General features: G+C 31.1%; 3 protein-coding genes across 6 annotated transcripts in view; 1 reads left to right on the top strand and 2 right to left on the bottom strand.

The window, feature by feature from the left end:
• LOC115877518 (dedicator of cytokinesis protein 9) overlaps positions 1 to 2,009 on the bottom strand; it is a 63,547-nt gene extending 61,538 nt beyond the window's left edge. The window contains exons 1-2 of one of the 3 annotated variants that reach the window (XM_030893729.1): positions 1,463 to 2,009; positions 119 to 235 (exon numbers count right to left, since the gene is read on the bottom strand). In XM_030893729.1, the coding sequence (XP_030749589.1) occupies positions 119 to 235; positions 1,463 to 1,561 (216 nt within the window). In that variant the 5' untranslated portion in view covers positions 1,562 to 2,009. Of the gene's footprint in view, positions 1 to 118; positions 236 to 361; positions 402 to 647; positions 904 to 1,462 lie in introns of those variants that run through there. The other 2 variants (XM_030893730.1, XM_030893731.1) reach the window with 2 other exon arrangements.
• An 86-nt stretch (positions 2,010 to 2,095) lies between these two features.
• LOC115877520 (protein phosphatase 1L) lies at positions 2,096 to 4,028 on the top strand. 2 transcript variants are annotated; one of them, XM_030893733.1, is made up of 2 exons: positions 2,096 to 2,244; positions 2,313 to 4,028. In XM_030893733.1, the coding sequence occupies exon 2, from the start codon at positions 2,385 to 2,387 to the stop codon at positions 3,822 to 3,824; it is 1,440 nt and encodes a 479-aa protein (XP_030749593.1). In that variant the 5' UTR covers positions 2,096 to 2,244; positions 2,313 to 2,384; the 3' UTR covers positions 3,825 to 4,028. The 2 variants fall into 2 exon arrangements, with proteins under 2 accessions (XP_030749593.1, XP_030749592.1); XM_030893732.1 differs by having other exon boundaries at positions 2,096 to 2,252.
• Positions 4,029 to 5,962: 1,934 nt separating this feature from the next.
• LOC115877517 (cysteine protease ATG4B) lies at positions 5,963 to 18,970 on the bottom strand. Its single transcript, XM_030893728.1, has 8 exons — positions 18,678 to 18,970; positions 18,261 to 18,428; positions 18,018 to 18,195; positions 17,810 to 17,889; positions 11,834 to 11,958; positions 10,454 to 10,687; positions 8,921 to 9,053; positions 5,963 to 6,377 (listed from the first exon to the last, which is right to left on the bottom strand). Exons 1-8 carry the CDS (start codon positions 18,808 to 18,810, stop codon positions 6,316 to 6,318), a joined length of 1,113 nt encoding a protein of 370 aa, XP_030749588.1. The 5' UTR covers positions 18,811 to 18,970; the 3' UTR covers positions 5,963 to 6,315.
• Positions 18,971 to 20,276: the final 1,306 nt, after the last annotated feature.

The following is a 20,276-nucleotide window of genomic DNA, read 5'->3' as shown; positions in this document are numbered from 1 at the left end:
ATGTAATTTATAAAAATGATGTTTCCCATAAACAATTTAATAAAATAAAATATACACTGAGTCACAATGTATTTAAAAAAACTGTAGTTTATAAATTGTTAAAATTTAAAATACTTACAGAAATATCATCTGGCGGATACAGCAATAATTCCCTTTGAGGATCATTTTGCAAAACAGTTTTGTGTTTAATTAAAAACTGTTCAAAATCTAAGGGGTCCACTAAATTTGGTTTACTCTGTAATCAAAATATAAAAAATATTAATGAGAATTTACTATATAACTAGGTACTATTACAATTTATATTACAACAAACTTTGTAAATAAATTTAATATAAATGTTAAGTTTCATAGAAAATCATACCTGTCTCAAGAGTAAAGATAGCATGTTATTTCAATTAAAATATATTTATCTGTATACTGTATACCTATATATGCATCTGAATATACCTATTTACTTTGTATGAGCTCATACTAAAACTTTTACTTATCATTTAATCTATTTAAACATAAACTGAAATATTTACACACTTTAATGCAGCTTCTAAACACAAAATCAATAAATATTTGTGCAAATTTACGATACAACTACTATTACCAACAAACTTTCTAAATAAATTTAATATATTTAGTTTTATAGAAAGGCTTACCTGTCTAAAGAATAAAGATAACATTTTATTACAATTAAACTATCGAAATTTTTGTCTGTATATGCATCAGAATATATCTGTTTACACTGTCATACATCTGAGCTCATAATAAGACCTTTAATTATCACTTAAATTAGCCAATTAAAACATAAACTTAAATTTTTACACCACACTTCAATGCAGCTTCTAAAGCACAACTGTTCATGTAAAAAAAAATATAAAAGGATTTATCTTGCCTGCTTGTGTCCCATTTAGTTTCTGATAAAATGATAATTACCACAAAGTTAACCACTTTGCAACACAAATTACAGTATTATCTGTTGAATATACTTACTAGAATAAATGCATTGTTGTTGAATGTATTTCTCTTTTGGATGAGTCGTACTTTAAATTGATATATTAAAGTCAATTTATATGCTGGTCATGTTTTTAAGGTGAGATACAAAAATAAATTTCACTTAGAGAAATTTAAGCCTTAAGTTTAGGTGGAACGCTCTGTAATATAATAGTATCTATAACTTGATACTGGTCATTCAAAAAATGTAGTGTATTTTGGCACTATAAGCTGGCTATTTAAATAAATCTAACCTAAATGTATAAATAATACTTAAGCCAATATGAGTTAAAGAAAGGAGAAATCTACGAAATATAAATAGATAGCTACGTATAATATTGTTATTACTTCACCAAAACATCCAGATTTATGGCGTACATCAGCTTTAAATGTAGGTACTCTTCAGATGCTATAAGTATTTTTGGTTTGATTTGGATAGAATACAACTACTAAAAAGGAATTGGTGTACGTTTGAACTTACATTAACAGTATTTTCCCTAACGACTTGAGACACAGTTTCCCTTAACTGAGCCGCTGTTCCTGGTTTTCCCAAACCCCTGGCAAACTTCCTTTCACTCATGTTTCTAGTGTTTAAATATACATTAACTATCTACTGTAATAGCTAAGAAAATAAGAACTATATCACCCATTGTAATATGACTGCCGAAAACTTCCAATTAAAATCGGAAAAGCTCTATATTGGCATTTTCCAATTTTATTATTATTTCTGGATTACTTCAGATGACAAATGACAGAATATTTTCATGTAAATTGAGCCCAGTCTGCTAGAAGAAACAAAAAATATTTCAAAAATCTACCGGCAAGGTTTAACACAAAACTTTACAGCATCGTACGCAAAATTGATAAAATATTTTGATAAATTCAGTTTCCGTAAAAAATGTACTATGTCAATACGTCAAAATACGCAATCGCGAACATATGATCATATTCTATATTTAAATTTCAATGATCCGAATGCATCTTTCACCACACGTTTACAGATATTTATCTTTCTCATTGATGCAAAACGTATATAGACATCTCTGTCTTATGAAAAGGTAAACAAGTGAAGTATGCCTTAAATGAATTTTTAACCTAGCCATCTATTTGACAGAAGTGCGGCGGCAGACGTAGGGGAGCAAAAAATAAAAATAAAAGTTTCATAACAAAAAACCAGCAGGTGATAAATACAGGATAATATAAGAAAAGCTGAAAGAAGATAAGTAGTTCGTTCTCCAGTTCAAATTTCTCAATTCAAGTGATGTAATAAGGTTAGCAACCTAATTTTAACATTTATTTTCTAATTATAGTTTGTGGCTTTATTTTTGTAGAGTCACGATGTGCAGTAACGAAAATACTTAAATGTCGTCCGTTCTAACGCGAAATCTATCGTACGAGTTATAATGGAAGACGAATTAGACGACCGAATAATTTACCAAACGTACATATCTCATGTAAAAATTATGTCTCGAATTGCATGGAGTGTCCCATTAAAAATATCACACATAACTCATACGTCCTATGTTTCACACGTCTTGAAAATGCTTAAAACTTATCTATTAAAACCCGAGTTCATCATATGCGGTACAGTGGTTTTTCTTCTCTTTTTCTATATACAAGCTTTAGATATATGGAGTCGTAATTTGTTAGGGCGACTACAGTATACAATCAATAAGCCAAGGACCAAGGTGGACAAACTGAGTCTATTTGGTGTTGGAGATGTGGAAAAGCAGAGTTGGGAAATGAAGTCCGGCCCTGTCGCGGCCTACGCCATACAAGGGAGACGTCCAAAAATGGAAGACCGCTTTGTTATCAACGATAATTTAAACAACACCGGTGTTGCCATTTTTGCGGTGTTTGACGGTCACGGCGGAGAGTTTGCAGCCAATTACGCCAAAGAAAAATTAGTACACAATTTATCCAACAAAATAGTACAAATTAAAAACTTAATAGAAGGGAAACCTTTGGAGAAGGAAGATTCCTGCGATAATGAAGAAGAGAAAAAAGACCCTGAAAAACCAATAACTCCTACACTTAGTGAAAGGCGAAAAAGTTTCCGAAAAACTAGCTCCACAACAGATGAATGCATTAAAGGAGCCATGGAAGTGACTAATTTGGAAATTTTAAATAAGCTCGATGCAATGAAACCGATAACTAGAAACTCAAGACCACTAAAACTGACTCCTAGTTTCAAAAAAATCCCCCTCACATCGTATTTCGATAAATTCGGTGTGGTGGATTATGGCAAATTGATAACGGATGAAGTTCTGGCAGCCGATGAAAAACTGGTAGAAGTAGCGAAGAAATCTTTAGATGTGGCTGGAACTACGGCACTTATAGCAATACTGGAAGGTACAAAATTGATAGTTGCTAACGTAGGAGACTCCAGGGGTGTAATGTGTGATAGTAAAGGCAGTGCTATACCCTTATCTTTCGATCATAAGCCTCAACAGGTTAGGGAAAAAAAACGGATCAAAGAAGCAGGTGGTTTTGTTACTTTTAACGGTGTATGGAGGGTTGCGGGTATTCTAGCGACGTCCAGAGCTCTGGGTGATTATCCTTTGAAAGACAAAAAGCTGATCATAGCCGATCCAGATATACTGACGTTTGATTTGAAGGACCATAAACCTCAGTTTCTGATTCTGGCTTCGGATGGATTGTGGGACATTTTTTCGAACGAGGAAGCGATTAATTTTATTAAGGAACGACTTAACGAGTCCGATTACGGTGCTAAAAGTATAACGCTGCAATCGTTTTATAAAGGAAGCATGGATAACATTACCGTTATTATTATTAATTTTAAGGACAACTCGTTTGGTATTTATAGCAGCGGTGATAAATAATAATATTTTTTAATTGTTTTTTTATTTATTTTTGAGAAATTAACAAACATTGTATACTCGAGTTTGTGGCCGAAGCATGAGCAGCTGTAAAATAAATTTATAAAATGAATGTACTTAATGAACCAACTATATTTTAAAAAATGTGTATTTGAAATAAAAAAAGTATTTTATAAAATTGTTGGAAATAAATACAATTTTAAGTTTTGTTTGTTATTTTTTTAAGATAATCATTAATTTTAAGTAAGTTATAATAAAAAAAAATATTAGGACATTTTTTTTAAATATGCCTAAAATTACCGAAATAAAATGCAATATCAAAAATATATTTTTTGAATCCTAATTATCATGGTTTATTTTTTTAAGTGGTTTTGTATTTTTGTTTTTAAAAAGTCAATATGATCGAAAAAAAGACGTCAGGGATGGCTTGGAAATGAAAGTCGCTCTCATTTTTTAGGTAAAATTATATATTACGGGGAATGTCATTGATCGTCATTTCCAGGCCAACTGGACGCCGTATTTTTTTCGATCTTACGATACAATATGATCTAAAAAATACGGCGTCAGGGATGGCTCAACTTGACGCGTTTTTTTTCCATCATTATAATATGCACATGAAGCACTGTTCTTCCTAAGATCTGATTTTTACTTTTATCACAGTGGCTATGAATCAAATCGGAAGCACTTAATATTTCTGAAAATATTTCAGAAACGTTATATTTGAATATTACCTGCAGTTAAAAATCACATTAGTGTTTTATTTAAAATATCAAATTAATTACTTGGCGAACGGTTGGCAAAACTTATTAAGCCTGTTCATTGAGTCGGAGAATATTTTTACAGACGACATCCAAAAAATTCTAATAAATTTTGAAAAATGATTAATAATGATTTAAAATGACAGATACAACTGTCACTGCCAGGCATCATCTCGTAGGGCAACTGTAGACAACAAGCAAAATTCGCATGTTCAAAGCTAAGGTTCAAAGAGACTACAAGATCAACACACAAGTTTCATACTTCAAAATACTCACCCTGCACCCCGATCGACCACCGAATCGCGACGTTAGACAAAGTTGATATTTGGACGGTATCTTATGTTCTATCCTAATGTTCTATCACAGGACAATATACCAAGGTGTACTGTATGATCCAAAAAAAAGGGCCAGTTACCTTAGAAACGACGATCGATGACATGCTTCATATAAATTTAAAATTTAACTCAGTCATTAAAGGTAACTAGATGCCGTTTTTTTTCGATCATACGATATTTTTATTACAGGTAAGGAATGTTTTTGTACAAAGTATCCATAGAATTGAGCGTTTTAAGATGGAGCAACTCATGATTTAATTATAATATCTACAACTTATGGAGAAAAATGACACAAAATTGAATTTATCTGTGTATTAAAATGACAGACAACAATCACCGTAAAGCTTCATTCAGAACCTCCCAATCAGTGGAATAAATTAGTGGTTTCTTAGGAAATCCTCTCATTGAGCAGAGACTTTAGTTGCCATATCAGTCATCTCTACTAAACATATCCAGGGTGTTCCAGAAATAAGTGCAAATATTTTAACTGGTAATTCTACCAGTTAGGTTGGACTATACGTCCAACCCCAGAAAAGCGCCTATGAGGTTTTTTTCGCGAAAAAAAAAATTTGGAAATTCGAAATTTTTTGGAATTTTTTCAGGTTTTAGTTAAAAAACATAATTTCTTGATAATTTGGCAACATAGGTATTAGATTAAATTTACAAGAAAGAAAATCCAGAAAAGATCCAGTGATTCTCAAAATTTTAGCAAAAAATATTTTTTTTTGGAAATTTTCAAAGTAAAATAACTCCGTTATTTTGGACTTATTTGAAAAACGATAAAGAGAAAAAATGTTTCTTTTATCGAGATGTACCACCCCTTAAAATATTTGCACTTATTTCTGGGACACCCTGTATATCTCTTATAGTTTTCCCGATAAAAATAAAATATGTGTATAGTTTGTCAAACGAGTCGGGAAAAATTTCGACAAATGACATCCAAACAATGGCAGAACTTACAATTTGCCTGTGCATTAAAATAGCAGAGGCAACTGTCACTCTCAGGAATCCTTCATTTTTTTATATGAAATAATACACTTTTTCAACTATTTAAAATACGTTTTTTAACACAAATATATATAAAAAGCATATAATTAATAAGTAGCACAGGCGGTAAAAATACAAAACAATTTAATATACCTGTGGTCAATAATTCAAGAATTTAGTTAATTTAATATTTACAATCACATAACTCACAGAAATGTCTTTTGATTCTAAAGCACGGTACAGACGTAACGTTTTACCTTACGTTTTGCCGGTCGGTTAAAACGGAAGACCATCTAGTCTTCCATCTTGAGTCATTTTAAGTAAACCGTCCGTTTTTTTCACTGAACAGGTAAAGCATAAAGAAAAACGTTGTATCTAGACGCGGCTTAATACATTGGGGATTTAAAAGTAAAGCTATAAAATTTCGAATTCGTCTTGGTCGTCTGATTGATCGGTCAGCGCTGCCATATTGAAATCTATAAAAAGAAACTTTGGTAGAAAATGATGTTAAACATGTATCTATTTAGAATTAATTATAGGATTTAAATGCCATTAATATACAGGAAATTCTATTTAAGATAATAAAGTTGTCATGTTTTTATTTTTTCAGAGAAAAAATCGAGATTTGATATCTTATTCCGGGTCCAGACCAGGGCGACAAAAAGTAAACACGATTTTGAGACAAAAACAAGACAAACTTGCGACAAAAAATTCTGGCAAGATAAACTTGGACAATTTGTTTCAACAAATTGTCCACACCGCAAGGACATAAGTACAAAAGTTTAGTTGTTGCGAATGAGTTTTATTAACCATGTGTGATTTCACTGATTGGCAGCACACGCCACCCACACTGCGCCGACAACTTGTCGTAAAATATACGAACAAAACATAGACACTTTGATTTTTACCGACTCGAAACTGGACATTGCAAAGTCTCCGAATTTTGAAACAAAACAAAAATGAGACAAAAATATCGCAGAAATGTTTTGGATTTGTCGCAATTTTGTTGTAAAACATGAATGTTTCTGTCTTGTCGTTGTTTTGTCTGCTTGGTCTGAACCCGGCATTAGTATATGACATAAATCAGGATTGATTGACGTATTCAATTATTTTCGGTCACTTTCTGTTTCACCGGAAATTACTACAACTTTTGATTTTTAAACGGCACCCTCGGTATTTTTTTACTTTAGTATAGTCCAAAGGTTAACTACAGTAGGTATCTATCCCATATATCAACTTTTGGCATTTTCGCTTAAAAAATAGTATTTAAAATTTCAATTTAAGTGCTATGGCTGTGTTCATAATGATAATTTGGAGATACAGGGTGTAGAAGTTTCATTTTTATTTAGATTTTTTCCAAATAATTTCTGAAGTAACGTCAATATTTGGTTGAAAATTGGTGTCTGGGAGTTTTTTGATATGAGAAATTTGATTTTGATGTCAATTTTACACCTATTTGTAGGGGACGCTACCTACATGTGTTTTAAATCTTTTGAAAAGTAATAACTTTTCGTTCGTACCTGTATAAAACTACTGAGTAAAATAATATACATTTTCGTGATTTTTTACGTCAAAAAGGCTCTTGGTAAAAATAGCTGCGAGTAACCGTTCTCAAGATATCTGGGATGGAAATAGTCAGTACATGTCATTATTGACAAAAAATAAACATGTTAAGTAGATAGTTATTTGATTGAAATGAGATAGGAACTTTTTATTTTTTTAAATTAATTATAAATTCTTCTACGAAAAAATGATGACAAAATAGTTTCTGCTGAACTTTTGGCACAAAAACATTTCAAATTTATGATGTCAGTCTAATAACTATTTAGTCAACATGCATAGATAAATGCAAGAAGTTTAGATTGGAAAGCCCGTAAATATTTTCGGTCGCGAAATTATTTTGGATCGCGACCGTTATACGCGATCTGGCGCTGCTATAGCGGTCGCTAAGAACAACGGCAAACAAACACAGAAATAATTTTCTCTTGTCAAAGTCAGAATCTTCAAAAATGCTTCAAAAATCATAATATGAATCATAATAATCTTTCAAAATCTAAACCGCTCTCATTAAAGAAATTCCGAAAAGTGTTTATAGCGTCCATTTTCAAAATAATTATTGCTATCTTGTGAGTTTAATTCAAGTTTTATTTACTACAACCGGTGATAATTGTGAAAAAGTGGCATTAAAAACTTAAAAAGCTGTGCTGTGAACTGCAAAAACCATCGCGGATGGTGGTATAACGTTGGTTTCCAATGTTTCATAGGTATTTTATACATGCGTCCTTATATAAAATAAAGTTTTTTGTATGCAACACACTGTATTTTATTTATAAAATTAAACGAAAATAATAATAAATTTGAATTAACAATATTTGGCGATATAATTCCGGAAAAAGCCGAACCGCTCAGAAATGTTTAAAAGTTTTGGGTCGCGACCGTTGCAAGAATAGCGCCAAATAGTGTTTACATTGTCCTTATGGGCACTTTCCAATCTAAACTTGTTTCATTTATCTATGTCAACATGTTTAATTTATGTCAATGAAGACAGGTATTGATAATTTCGATTCCAAATATTTCGAGGACCATTACTCGAAGCAATTTTTACCAAGAGACCTTTTTTACGTAGATATATTTATTTTTTATATATATTTTTTTAATTAGTAGTTTTATACAGGTGTGGACGAAAAGTTATTACACTTAAAACCAGTTAAAAAATATATAGATGGCGCCCTCTACAAGTAAGAGTTATATTGACATGAAAATCAAATTTCTCAAATTAAAAAACTCCCAGACACCAATTTTCATCAAAATATTGACGTTACTTCAGAAATTTATTATTTAGAAAAAATCGAAATAAAAATGAAACTTCTACACCCTGTATCTCTGAAACTAAGCATTTTAGGACCTATATTTATAAGAACTTTTTTACTTATATGCTGCCGAAGTTTCCGGAATACAGTTCGGACCACCCTGTATATAATTGGATATCAAAAAAATTTAAAAATGAGAAATACATTACCTAATTTTGGCTGCCATTCTGCTGGTTTTTCGAAGCTGATTTCGAATAGTGGTTGGTTTTCCGCAGTTATCAATTCGTCTTTAACTTTTTGACAGAGATCTGTGAAGTCCGCTTCCGTTTTACAAAAGAAACACTGTAATTAAAGGTAACTGTAAATTTATTGGAATATAAAAAAGGGAACGTATGTAGGGATTTTATGTAAAGGTTAGTCCAATAATAGAGAATGCCGACTGTAACTCGAGAACCGTTACTCATATACATCTATGGATAGAGCTTTAGGAAAAAAAAAATTATAACTTAGTGTTAGCACAGATTATACAGATTATAAACTTTGTTTTTTCTTTATTGTTTTTCGTGGTTCCAATTTTTGGAATCGGGCACTAGTTAGGTTACTAGTTTGCGCACACGGCATGCCCACTTATGGCCTCTAAAATTGTGCACAGCGCTTGACCGGCACAGTTATTAGAGAGATATCGGAAAACCGAATAGCGTCATGCAGTATTTACGCGTACCTTATCATGGTTACGATATGCGCGAGTCAATTTTTAACGCAACACCCGCTAATAACGTTACCGCCTGACGTAATTTGCGGATCAATTACACCAAGCGCTATTTCTAAATAACGTTTAAAAATTGCTTAAATGGGCATGTGCGGGTATTTGATAACCGGAGCCGGCCGGCGCGCGGCGGGATCTTTTATTTTAGGTTATGTTTGAATTGTTTTGAAGTATTACTTTAGTTTTATTAGGTAATTTGATATTTAAGTAGCTGGGATTAGTTTTAATTAAATAAATATGGCCCAAAATATGGATTTCATCTCTTCCAATATTAAAGAACCTATAAAGAGGCTTAGGTTTACAGCAGATGACGACTTAGCCCTTCTAAGAGAATTTGTTGTTTGTTGCCCTAAACCTACTGGCAGACGTTGAACAATAAAGCACTGGAAATAAGCACTTTAGCCCTTTAGTTTTAAAATACCTAGTAAACAAAACAATTTCAAAGTTTTAAATTCAAAGTTAGGTTAAGTTTAAATAGCGGACGCGACGCGAACAGAATCCTTTCCGATCCGATAACTATAAATGAAGAGAGTTAATACTACCTCACGTAAAGGAAATAACACCTGGCCTTATTAATGTCCATGCACGCTATTCGGTTTAGCGATATCGCTCTATTACGTTGTTTATTGTTATTTTACGCGAGTTTATTTTTGCGCACAGGAAATTTTACTCGTTTGCACATCGTCATAAAAAACAATTTTCGTACCACGAATTAGGGACAAGATTTTTATCTGTATACTTCTAGGATACCTAATCTGTGGTGTTAGTTTATATGCATCCGCCATACGTCGTCCGTCCATTTAATTAAATCCCATTGGTTTCTTTAAAAATGATAGTTCATGCTTAAATATGATTGGAGTGACGGAATTCTTACGCATGACGAATGCACATACCCGCTAAACTAGCCAAGGAAAATCGCTGTAAATAATATATAAGGCGTTTTCCTTAGCAGAATGGTTAATAGGCCTATACATACCACTGCTACTGAGGGATCCATATTTAAAATATTCATTCTCGAGGCAAATCTACAGTGATAACTATAGTCTATTTCCTTTTCGTCGTCGCTCTCTTTATTGCCCACTGTGCCGGCTTTTTGTGTAGTGTGAGGATCTAAATAAATCACTTCGCTTCCTACATAGCCGATGAAATACAGGGCGACGTTCGGTTTGCCGCCTATCACACCAAGACTCTGTTTGAATTGGAAACATTTCTGGAAAAAAGGTATTATACAGGGATGTCCGACCTGTATTCCGGAAACTTCCGCCGCATATTCTGCAGATAAAAATAATATATGTCCTAAAACGCTTAGTTTTGGAGATATAGGGGGTGTAGAAGTATTATTTTTATTTTGATTTTTTCCAAATTATTTATGAAATAAAATCAATATATGGATTGAAAATGTATGCCAATGATGATTATGTATTGATAATTTCGATTCCAAATATCTCGAGAACCAATACTCGTAGCGATTTTTACCAAGAGACCTTTTTTACATCGTACGTAAAAAACGTCGCAAATGCATATTTTTTACTCAGTAGTTTTATACAGGGACGGACGAAAAGTTATTACTCTTCAAACCAGTTAAAAAATTAGTAGATGGCGCCCTCTGCAAGTAGGAGTTACATTGACATCAAAATCAAATTTCTCATGTCAAAAAACTCCAATTTTCATCCAAATATTGACGTTACTTCAGAGGTTATTTGGAAAAAATCGAAATAAAAGTGAAAGTTCTACACCCTGTATCTCCGAAACTAAGCATTTTAGGACATACATTGATACGAACTTTTTTACTTATTTTTATCTGCTGAATACGCTGCCGGAATACAGTTCGGAACATCCTGTATACAGGGTGATTTTTAACCTATACGCATAAACTTGGGAAATGATTGCTGATGATAAATAATGACTAATAATGAAAAAAAAGTTAGTAAAATATTTTTATTTACGGAGATAACAAACTATTTGAAATAAAAACAAAAAACGTATATTCCATTAAATTGAGTGTGCACTAAATATTTTTATTTACGGAGATAACTATTTGAAATAAAAACAAAAAACGTAAATTCCCTTAAATTGAATGTGCATTACTGATAAAGTTGATAAATTTTTGTGAAAAAAAACTCAAATTATTTCAGAATCTAAAAATATTTTACTAACATTTTTTTTCATTATTAGTCATTATTTGTCATCAGCAATAATTTCCCAAGTTTATGCGTATAGGTTAAAAATCACCCTGTATATTCAACAAACTAAGTTATTTGGAAGGATTATTAATAACTGGTAATTGTTAAGTTAAAAAGGCTGTAAATTATTTATATAAAATACAAATTTTGATTTAGTAATTCACATTGATTACCTTTAAGCCATCCGCGTAAATGCTATTTATTTCTGATAGCCCTAGTCTTAAAGGCACAATGAGTAGAAGGGGATTCCATTTTGTAGCTGTGATGTCGCTGGACGTATCATTTATACATAAATCTCCTACAATTAAAATCTGTTACAGGAATGAAAGAAAGATTTTTTTTAATGAAAACAAAAGAGAGAGAAAATACTATTAGTGTGGATTTGTTTACATGTATCCATCATGCGTCGACCATCTCCAATCAGATTTAAGTATGAGCCGTCGTCATTGAAATAAACCAATAAAATTGCATAAAATCATCAACGGACGACGTATGATGGATTCATGTAAACCCACAGCAAGGGAAGAGATAAAACATCTAAAAGTGGTTAGAAAAAAAAACAATTTTCTGAACTAAAATGACAGACTACAACTGTACTTTATTGGGATTAAAATGTACAGGGTGTTTCAAAAACATTCCTGATGAGAGATTCCTCGTCAAACTAAGATTTATTTTTCATATCAACATAGGTCCAATTCTGCTTTGTTTCATAGCTATAGGGTGTTAAAGTCTTAATAATCTTTCGATTCATTATAATTTTCGTAATTATAAGTACTTTTAGTGATTGAAATAAAATGTTGAGGGTAAAAGTTACGATAAATGCGACATATTTTAAAGTTAAAAAAGTCTCGACATATTCACCAGGCACGTGCATATGGGTTATCCCTGGAATATTTTTCTAAAAAAGCATGTACGCCACTGACTTTTGTTATCGGAATAGTGTAAGCAGTTTAATGCCGATGAAAAGTTGTCTCTTGATATTTTGTCGATTTCAGCCTCCTTGATGAGATAAACGCAATTTTGTTAATTTGCCTTGATCCAAGTTTAATACAGTACGTCTGTCCGTTCTGTAGCTACGGGGTATCCGTGAGAGGGGAAACGATATTCTCTCGATGTTTTTCGTAAAAAAATAGACGACGCGTCCCATCAATAAAAATTCAACAAATTTGCAAGTAGCCAATAAAATGAGTGGGCAGAGCGATTTGCGGTGACGCACTCTTCAAATCGACGTATAAAATATTTAGCTGTTTATTTAAATGTTTTTTGTCCGCATTCCTTTCATAGACACAGATCCAGCAGACGTACTGTACTTGGAAGTACAGGGTGTCCCACTAAGAATAGCTCTCGGCTGTATCTCGGAAAGTATTAGCCGTAGCGGCTGCGGAAAAAAATATTTATAACTAAAGAGGCTATGGGAAATTGCTGGAAATTATTTTCAAGTTTGTAGCACGACCGCTAGGTGGCGCAACTGCAACAAAAAATAAGAAAATGGAGTTTTTACAGATAGACTAGATAAGGTGTACTATAAGTAACAGCTTCATAATCATCAGTAAAATTTGAATATTTTTTGTTAGAGCCATTTTCCCCTATCGTGGTGGGGGAAGGTTAGATCTGTTTTTATTTGAATATTAATAACTCTGGACTGGATGATCGGAATCCAACAAGCGAGGGCTCGTTTAAAAGAGCGTCTCTTACTCTATATTGTACCATATAAACAATAATAATAAGCTTTTGAACGTAGACACTAGGGGGCGTTGCCTTAGAATTTAACAAACATTGCGCGTTTTTTTCAAAAAAATGTAATGCAATAGTATATGTAATTTTAGCTGATAGTAAAGAGTAGAAAAAGCTTAAAGTCAGCGAAAACCGCATCTTGATATCGTCTTTCAAACCGAAGATATTAGCATAATTATAATAAATACCAAAAAATAAGCCCTTAATTACCTTATTTTTACAACACGGTATCAGTAGCCCTCTTGATTATGCCCATTCTAACCTAAAAATAAGATAGCAACAGTTAGTTTATTTTAAAATCGACGATATACCAGAATATCATAATACCAGATATATTAATATCTAATAATTAAGATATTAATAACAGTGAACAAAAAACGATGAATCAGTGAAGTCATGGTAGGCTTTGGAAAAAAGTTGCTTTTGACGTAAATAATGCCTTTATTATTTGAAGTTGTTGGCATTTTGAAAAAGCCATCAAAAGATAAAAAAACGCTGCTAAGACTATCAAAATGTTGATCTAATAATAATTTGACATTTATACTATTACGCGAAAAGCAACTTTTTTCCAAAGCCTACCATGACTTCACTGAATCATCGTTTCTATTATTAATATCTTAATTATTAGATATTAATACAACTGGTATTATGGTATTCTGGTATTTCGTGGATTTTAAAATAAACTAACTGTTTCTATCTTATTTTTTTGTTAGAATAGACCTAATCAAGAGGGCGACTGATACTGTATTGTAAAAATAATGTAATTAAGGTCTTATTTTTTTGGTATTTATTATAATTTTCCTAATATCTTCGGTTTGAAAGAAGATATCAAGATACGGTTTTCGCTGACTTTTTAAGCTTTTACTACTCTTTACTACCAGCTAAAATAACACATACTATCGTATTTAATTTTTTTGAAAAAACGCGCTACGTTTGTTAAGTTGTAAGAAAGCGCCCCCTAGCGTCTACGTTCAAAACCTTATTATTATTATTTTTATGGTATAATAAAGAGTAAGAAGCGCTCTTTTAAACGAGCCCTCGTTTGTTGGATTCTGATCATCCAGTCCGGATTTATTAACATTTAAATAAAGATAGATCTAACCTTCCCCCACTACTTTATTTTAGCCGATAGGGGAAAATAGTTCTAACAAAAAAAAATTCAAAATTTACTGAAGATTATGAAGCTATTATTTACAGTATCTATTATCTAGGCAAAATTCTGTAAAAAATCTATTTTCTTATTTTCTATAGCAGTTGCGCCACCTAGCGGCCGTTTTACAAACTTGAAAATAATTTCCAGCAATTTCTCATAGCCCCTTTAGTTATAAATATTTTTTTCCGTAAGCCCTACGGCTAATACTTTCCGAGATACAGCCGAGAGCTATTCTTAGTGGGACACCCGGTACATTATAATAAATCTTTGACACTTTATAGCTACGAAACAAAGCAGAATCAGGCCTACGTTCATATGAAAAATAAACCTTATTTTTACGTTAGGAATCTCCCCACGAGAGATGGCACATGTTTTTTGAAACACCCTGTATAATACAGAGGGTCATTAGATAACATACATTATAAAGCAATAACACATATAAACGTACTAAAAATAAAGGAAACAACACTAGTTTGCATATTGCTGCTTAGTATTTAGCAACATTTATTTTTTACTTATTCCTTTCATGAAGAGTCCGACCAACCAATGCCGTCTCTAATAGAACAGCCTTGGGGCGAGATTTATGACGTCACGCTAGTTAGATACTACGGATTAATAAATATGTTGTAGAATACATGGAAAACATAATTATTCCTCAGATTTTTGGTTTGTATTTTAAAAATGATATAGTTTACATGAAATATACATAATATACAGTTAATAACGACAACATATATACCTATTTATATTAATAAATACTTTGGCAAATAAACTATGAACCATACAAATGCAGCAAATGTTTTACAATATACAAATAATGTATTACATAAGATATTGGGTAAAATGTAAATATATTTTAAATTTTGGGGTTTAAAAATCGATCTAATTTAACAAAAAAACATTCAATATCTACTAATAATGATGTATTATTATTTGCATTCACAAAATTTATATGTATTTTGGTAAAGTATCAATGTTCGAAAATTATATTTGGCTAAATAATACAATATCATCTAAAAAGGCGTCAGCGATGGCTATGAAATGAAGATCGCTGGCATTTTATATGTAAAAATATACATAACCTTAATACACATGGCATTCACATACTACTTATGTTAATTTTGGCAAATAAACTAAATGAACCATTTATTCATCTTATTTTTGTTAGCAATAGACCCCTAATCAAGAGGCGAAAGATATTGCATTAGTGTATAACAAAATTTTGTAATTTAGATCAGTCTTATTTTTTGAAGTATTTAATATATAATTTTGGTATATTCTACGTGTTGAAAGATATCAAGATATTTGCTTTTTAGTAATGTTGCTTCGAAAAATTATCTTTACTATAAGCTACAATAGCATGAAACATACAGGCGTCAGCGATTTTTATGAAAATGAAGCTACTCTAGTGTTCATTTTATTGAAATGCCCTTAAAGTGATTTCGGGAAAAACGCCGGTTTTTATTGTTTTATTTGGTATAATAGTTTACGTGAAGCGTTATCTTTATAGCCTTCATCAGTGTTGAATCATATGAAAATCCAGTCCGAATATAATCCAAAAAATTACATATAAAAATAACCTTCACACTACACTTTACTGCAATTAATAAATAATATAAACTTATCACAAAGATGACCACATATTTTTTAGAATTATTATTCTTAACACTAAAACTATCTACATTGACTATGGAGTACGCAGTAAACATTATGTGGTGCGTGGTGTAAATATTTTATATGTAATTTTTTTATTCGACACTATTTTTTTCATATGACACAACACTGATGAAGGCTATAATGTTAGCCAAAACGTTTTTTTTAAACCAAATAAAAACAATGAAAACTTAATCAGCGTTTTTCCCGAACCTAAATCCCAAGAAAATCAAAAAATTTAGAATATTTAGAAACAAGGTTCAAGAATATCAAATTTTCCAAGATTGTAAAAATCTAGTTAATTATTTTATGTGTACAATTATTTAGGGAATGTCATCGATGTTCATTTCCAAGCCAACTAGACGCCGATTTTTTTCGATGATACGGTATAATTCTTACATAAAATGTAAATAACATTCGACCAATTAAAACAAAGAAATATGAATTTCATAGTATTTTTAGTCACACCTTTATTCTTAAAACTTAATTTTGTATTGCAAATATAACAATTTTATTCATATTGTATTCAGCCATCACTTAAATATTTGATATTAATATGGTATTATAAATAATCAACACTATTCAGTAAAAATTACTGAACAAATATATGTTATGCTTTACATACATTATATTATCAAACAAAAACACATTCTTCTTTTAAACTTTATCATTCTTGTCTTTACAAAAATCTTTTTTTTAATTTTGAACTCAAAATAATAATCTTTTTCATGATCTTTAATACACATATTCTTTATTTTTCCCTAGATCATAATACCTACTTACGTGTTTATCTTACGATGTTTGAATCTATGAACTGAACCAACAACTTGGAGTGGAGATTCCACAATATGAATAAAATAAACATAATTGTCCAGTTTTCTTTAATACCATCTGGAGAATATTATTTTTAAATTTATTAAAGATATTTTCAATAGAATTGTCTTGATTTATAACTTCGTACCCACTTTTCTTGCTCTTCCAGATAACTTTAGGCTGCCTAGTATAACTATCCTTTCCACCAGGAACACAACAAAGATGAGGCATAGCACCAAAAACACACTCCACTTAAGCTTTATTGATGAATTGTTAGAGTCTTAAAAAACACACACAAAAATCACGATAAATAAAAAAATTATGGGCACTTTTAGGTTAAAGCACTTAACAAAACGTGTAATATTTCGTGTTTTTTTATGAGAAACAGAGTGGCCATCATAGTGACCATATATCTGGTAGTACTTTATGTCACTTAAACGCCAAAATAATTAGTTTTTTGCACTATAATAACAAATAATACCAAAAATCAACCGACAAAATATGAATACAGAATCTAACCCAATATCTAAGTATGTACAGCTGATGAAGTAAACAAAAGTCCACCCGTGGGCTGATCTTTTATAGAGGGCATTGGACCAACAAGAAATACATGACAGTGGCATTTGTCTGTCATTTTAATTTACAGTCAGAATTGTATGTAGGTATTTGCTGTCAAAATGTTCCCTAACTCAGACTACTCTGAGAGACTTTAAGCAGAAGCATTTTCTTGGTAGTACAATTCATGTGGTTTATTGTACTGCCAAAGTACATTAATCGAATTGATATAAATACTTACTTATTTCACTTATAATGACTAAATTATCTAAAGCTACATGTATCACGAGGGAATTGCCATGGTCAAATTTTATTAACTTCCTAAAACAAAGTTCTTATATAATATATACATTATTTTACTTTTCTTTTGCTTTATAAGTAAAAAAATATTTAGAAAGTGATCCGCTAAAAAATAATATAAATAATGATTTACGTTTTCAGTTACATACTTTAAAACTTGTGCCACTGTGTTAGGTCCAAACCACTGTCCTATATCTTTTCCTTCTGACACACCCATACTAGCAATTTGGTGAATTGAAAATGGTGCTTTCCTATTATCTTCAAACTTTCTTAAGATTTCAAGGTAGGTTTTATCTCTGCTATCTGGCTCCCACAACCAATCTCGACCTAATAATATTCAAGTTTTGTTACTACTGTTCAGTTTAAGGATTGGAAAGAACATTTCTACATACCTAAATGTAAAGATATGAGGGCTTGTCCTAAAACCATTTGACCACATCTTAGCATACATCCCCAGCCTTTATCTGATATTCTACCATCACTGCCTCCAATAGGAACAAAATCTCTTCTATACGTAAACCATAATTTTGAAACAATGTCTTGTCTAATTGCATTTAATTCTAGAATCAATAATAAAAATAAAAAAATATTTGGAGACGCATAACTCTTGAGTTATATAATATAAATTGGGTCAATTTAAAGATAATATAATCTCTCTAAATGTAAATATTATGTCTGTTTTCTGATATCTCTTTGTTAATATCAAAAAATGCTAGTCTCAGAAAAAGATAGATCCTCTAGTATACACATAAACAAATATTTTATTTATAACAAAAAACAGAAACTTTAACGATTTTTTATTGCTTTACCTTGAATTGCTTTGTATTTTTTCCCTAAAATCCAAACGGGATCCGCCGTTTGTGGGATATCGTCAGGTTCTCCAGTCACTTCCCGGCGAACTTCGAACATACAATCCATTATGTCTCTGGTAGCATTACACATTTTCTTTTCAACTTCTACTCATTTGATTTAAAAGTCCGGTTTAAGAAGATAACATTTTCGCAACGCAGAATTGTTTATACAAAATCATATGTTAAATCCAATTTGACAGGTAACAGCTGATAATCATAACCACAAAATGTCAATGAGAATTTTTAATATTTTAACTTATGGTAGCAATGGGATTTATATTGGGATTTATATATAAACCAGTGCCTTCTATTAAAAGATCAGCCTACGGGCGGACTTGTGTTTACTTCATCAGCTGTACATACTTAGATATTGGGTTAGATTCCGTTTCATATTTTGTCTGTTGATTTTTGGTTTTAACTCTTTGATTTTTGGTATTATTTATTATTGTAGTGCAAAAAACTAATTATTTTGGTGTTGAAGTGACATAAACTACTACCAGATATATGGTCACTCTCGGTTTCGCATAAAAAAATAGAAATTTTAAAAATTACACGTTGTGTAAGTGATTTAACCTAAAAGTGCCCATACATTTTTTACTCATCGTGATTTTTGTGTGTGTTTTTTAAGACTCTAACAATTCATCAATAAAGCTTAAGTGGAGTGTGTTTTTGGTGCTATGCCTCATCTTTGTTGTGTTCCTGGTGGAAAGGATAGTTATACTAGGCAGCCTAAAGTGTCCGGAAGAGCAAGAAAAATGGGTACGAGTTATAAATCAAGAGAATTCTATTGAAAATATCTTTAATAAATTTAAAAATAATATTCTCATATGATGGTATTAATGAAAACTGGACAATTATGTTTATTTTATTCATATTGTGGAATCTCCATTCCAAGTGTTGTTGGTGCAGCTTTGATAGATTCAAACACGTAAGATAAACATGTCAGTAGGTATTATGATCTAGGGAAAAATAAAGAATATGTGTATTAAAGATCATGAAAAAGATTATTATTTTGAGTTCAAATTTTAAAAAAGATTTTTCTAAAGACAAGACTGATACAGTTTAAAAGAAGAATGTGTTTTTGTTTGATAATATATAATGTATGTCAAGCATAACATATATTTGTTCAGTAATTTTTAATGAATAGTGTTGATTATTTATAATACCAAATAAATATCAAATATTTTAAGTGATGGCTGAATACAATGTGAATAAAATAACAATAAAATTGGTATATTTGCATAATACAAAATTAAGTTTTAAGTATAAAGGTGTTACTAAAAATACTAAGAAATTCATATTTCTTTGTTTTAATTGGTCTAATGTTATTTACATTTTACGTAAGAATTATACCGTATCATCGAAAAAAATCGGCGTCTAGTTGGCTTGGAAATGAACATTGATGACATTCCCTAAATACTGTACACATAAAATAATTAACTAGAATTTTACAATCTTGGAAAATTTGATATTCTTGAACCTTGATTCTAAATATTCTAAATTTTTTGATTTTCTTGGAATTTAGGTTCGGGAAAAACGCTGATTAATTTTTCATTT

The sequence above is a fragment of the Sitophilus oryzae genome, unplaced genomic scaffold (assembly GCF_002938485.1).
Source record: "Sitophilus oryzae breed Bouriz unplaced genomic scaffold, Soryzae_2.0 scaffold_1494_pilon_pilon, whole genome shotgun sequence".
NCBI classification, from domain to species: Eukaryota; Metazoa; Arthropoda; class Insecta; order Coleoptera; family Curculionidae; genus Sitophilus; species Sitophilus oryzae.
Note: the sequence above shows the minus strand (reverse complement) of the source record. Positions and strands in the feature narration are given on the sequence as shown.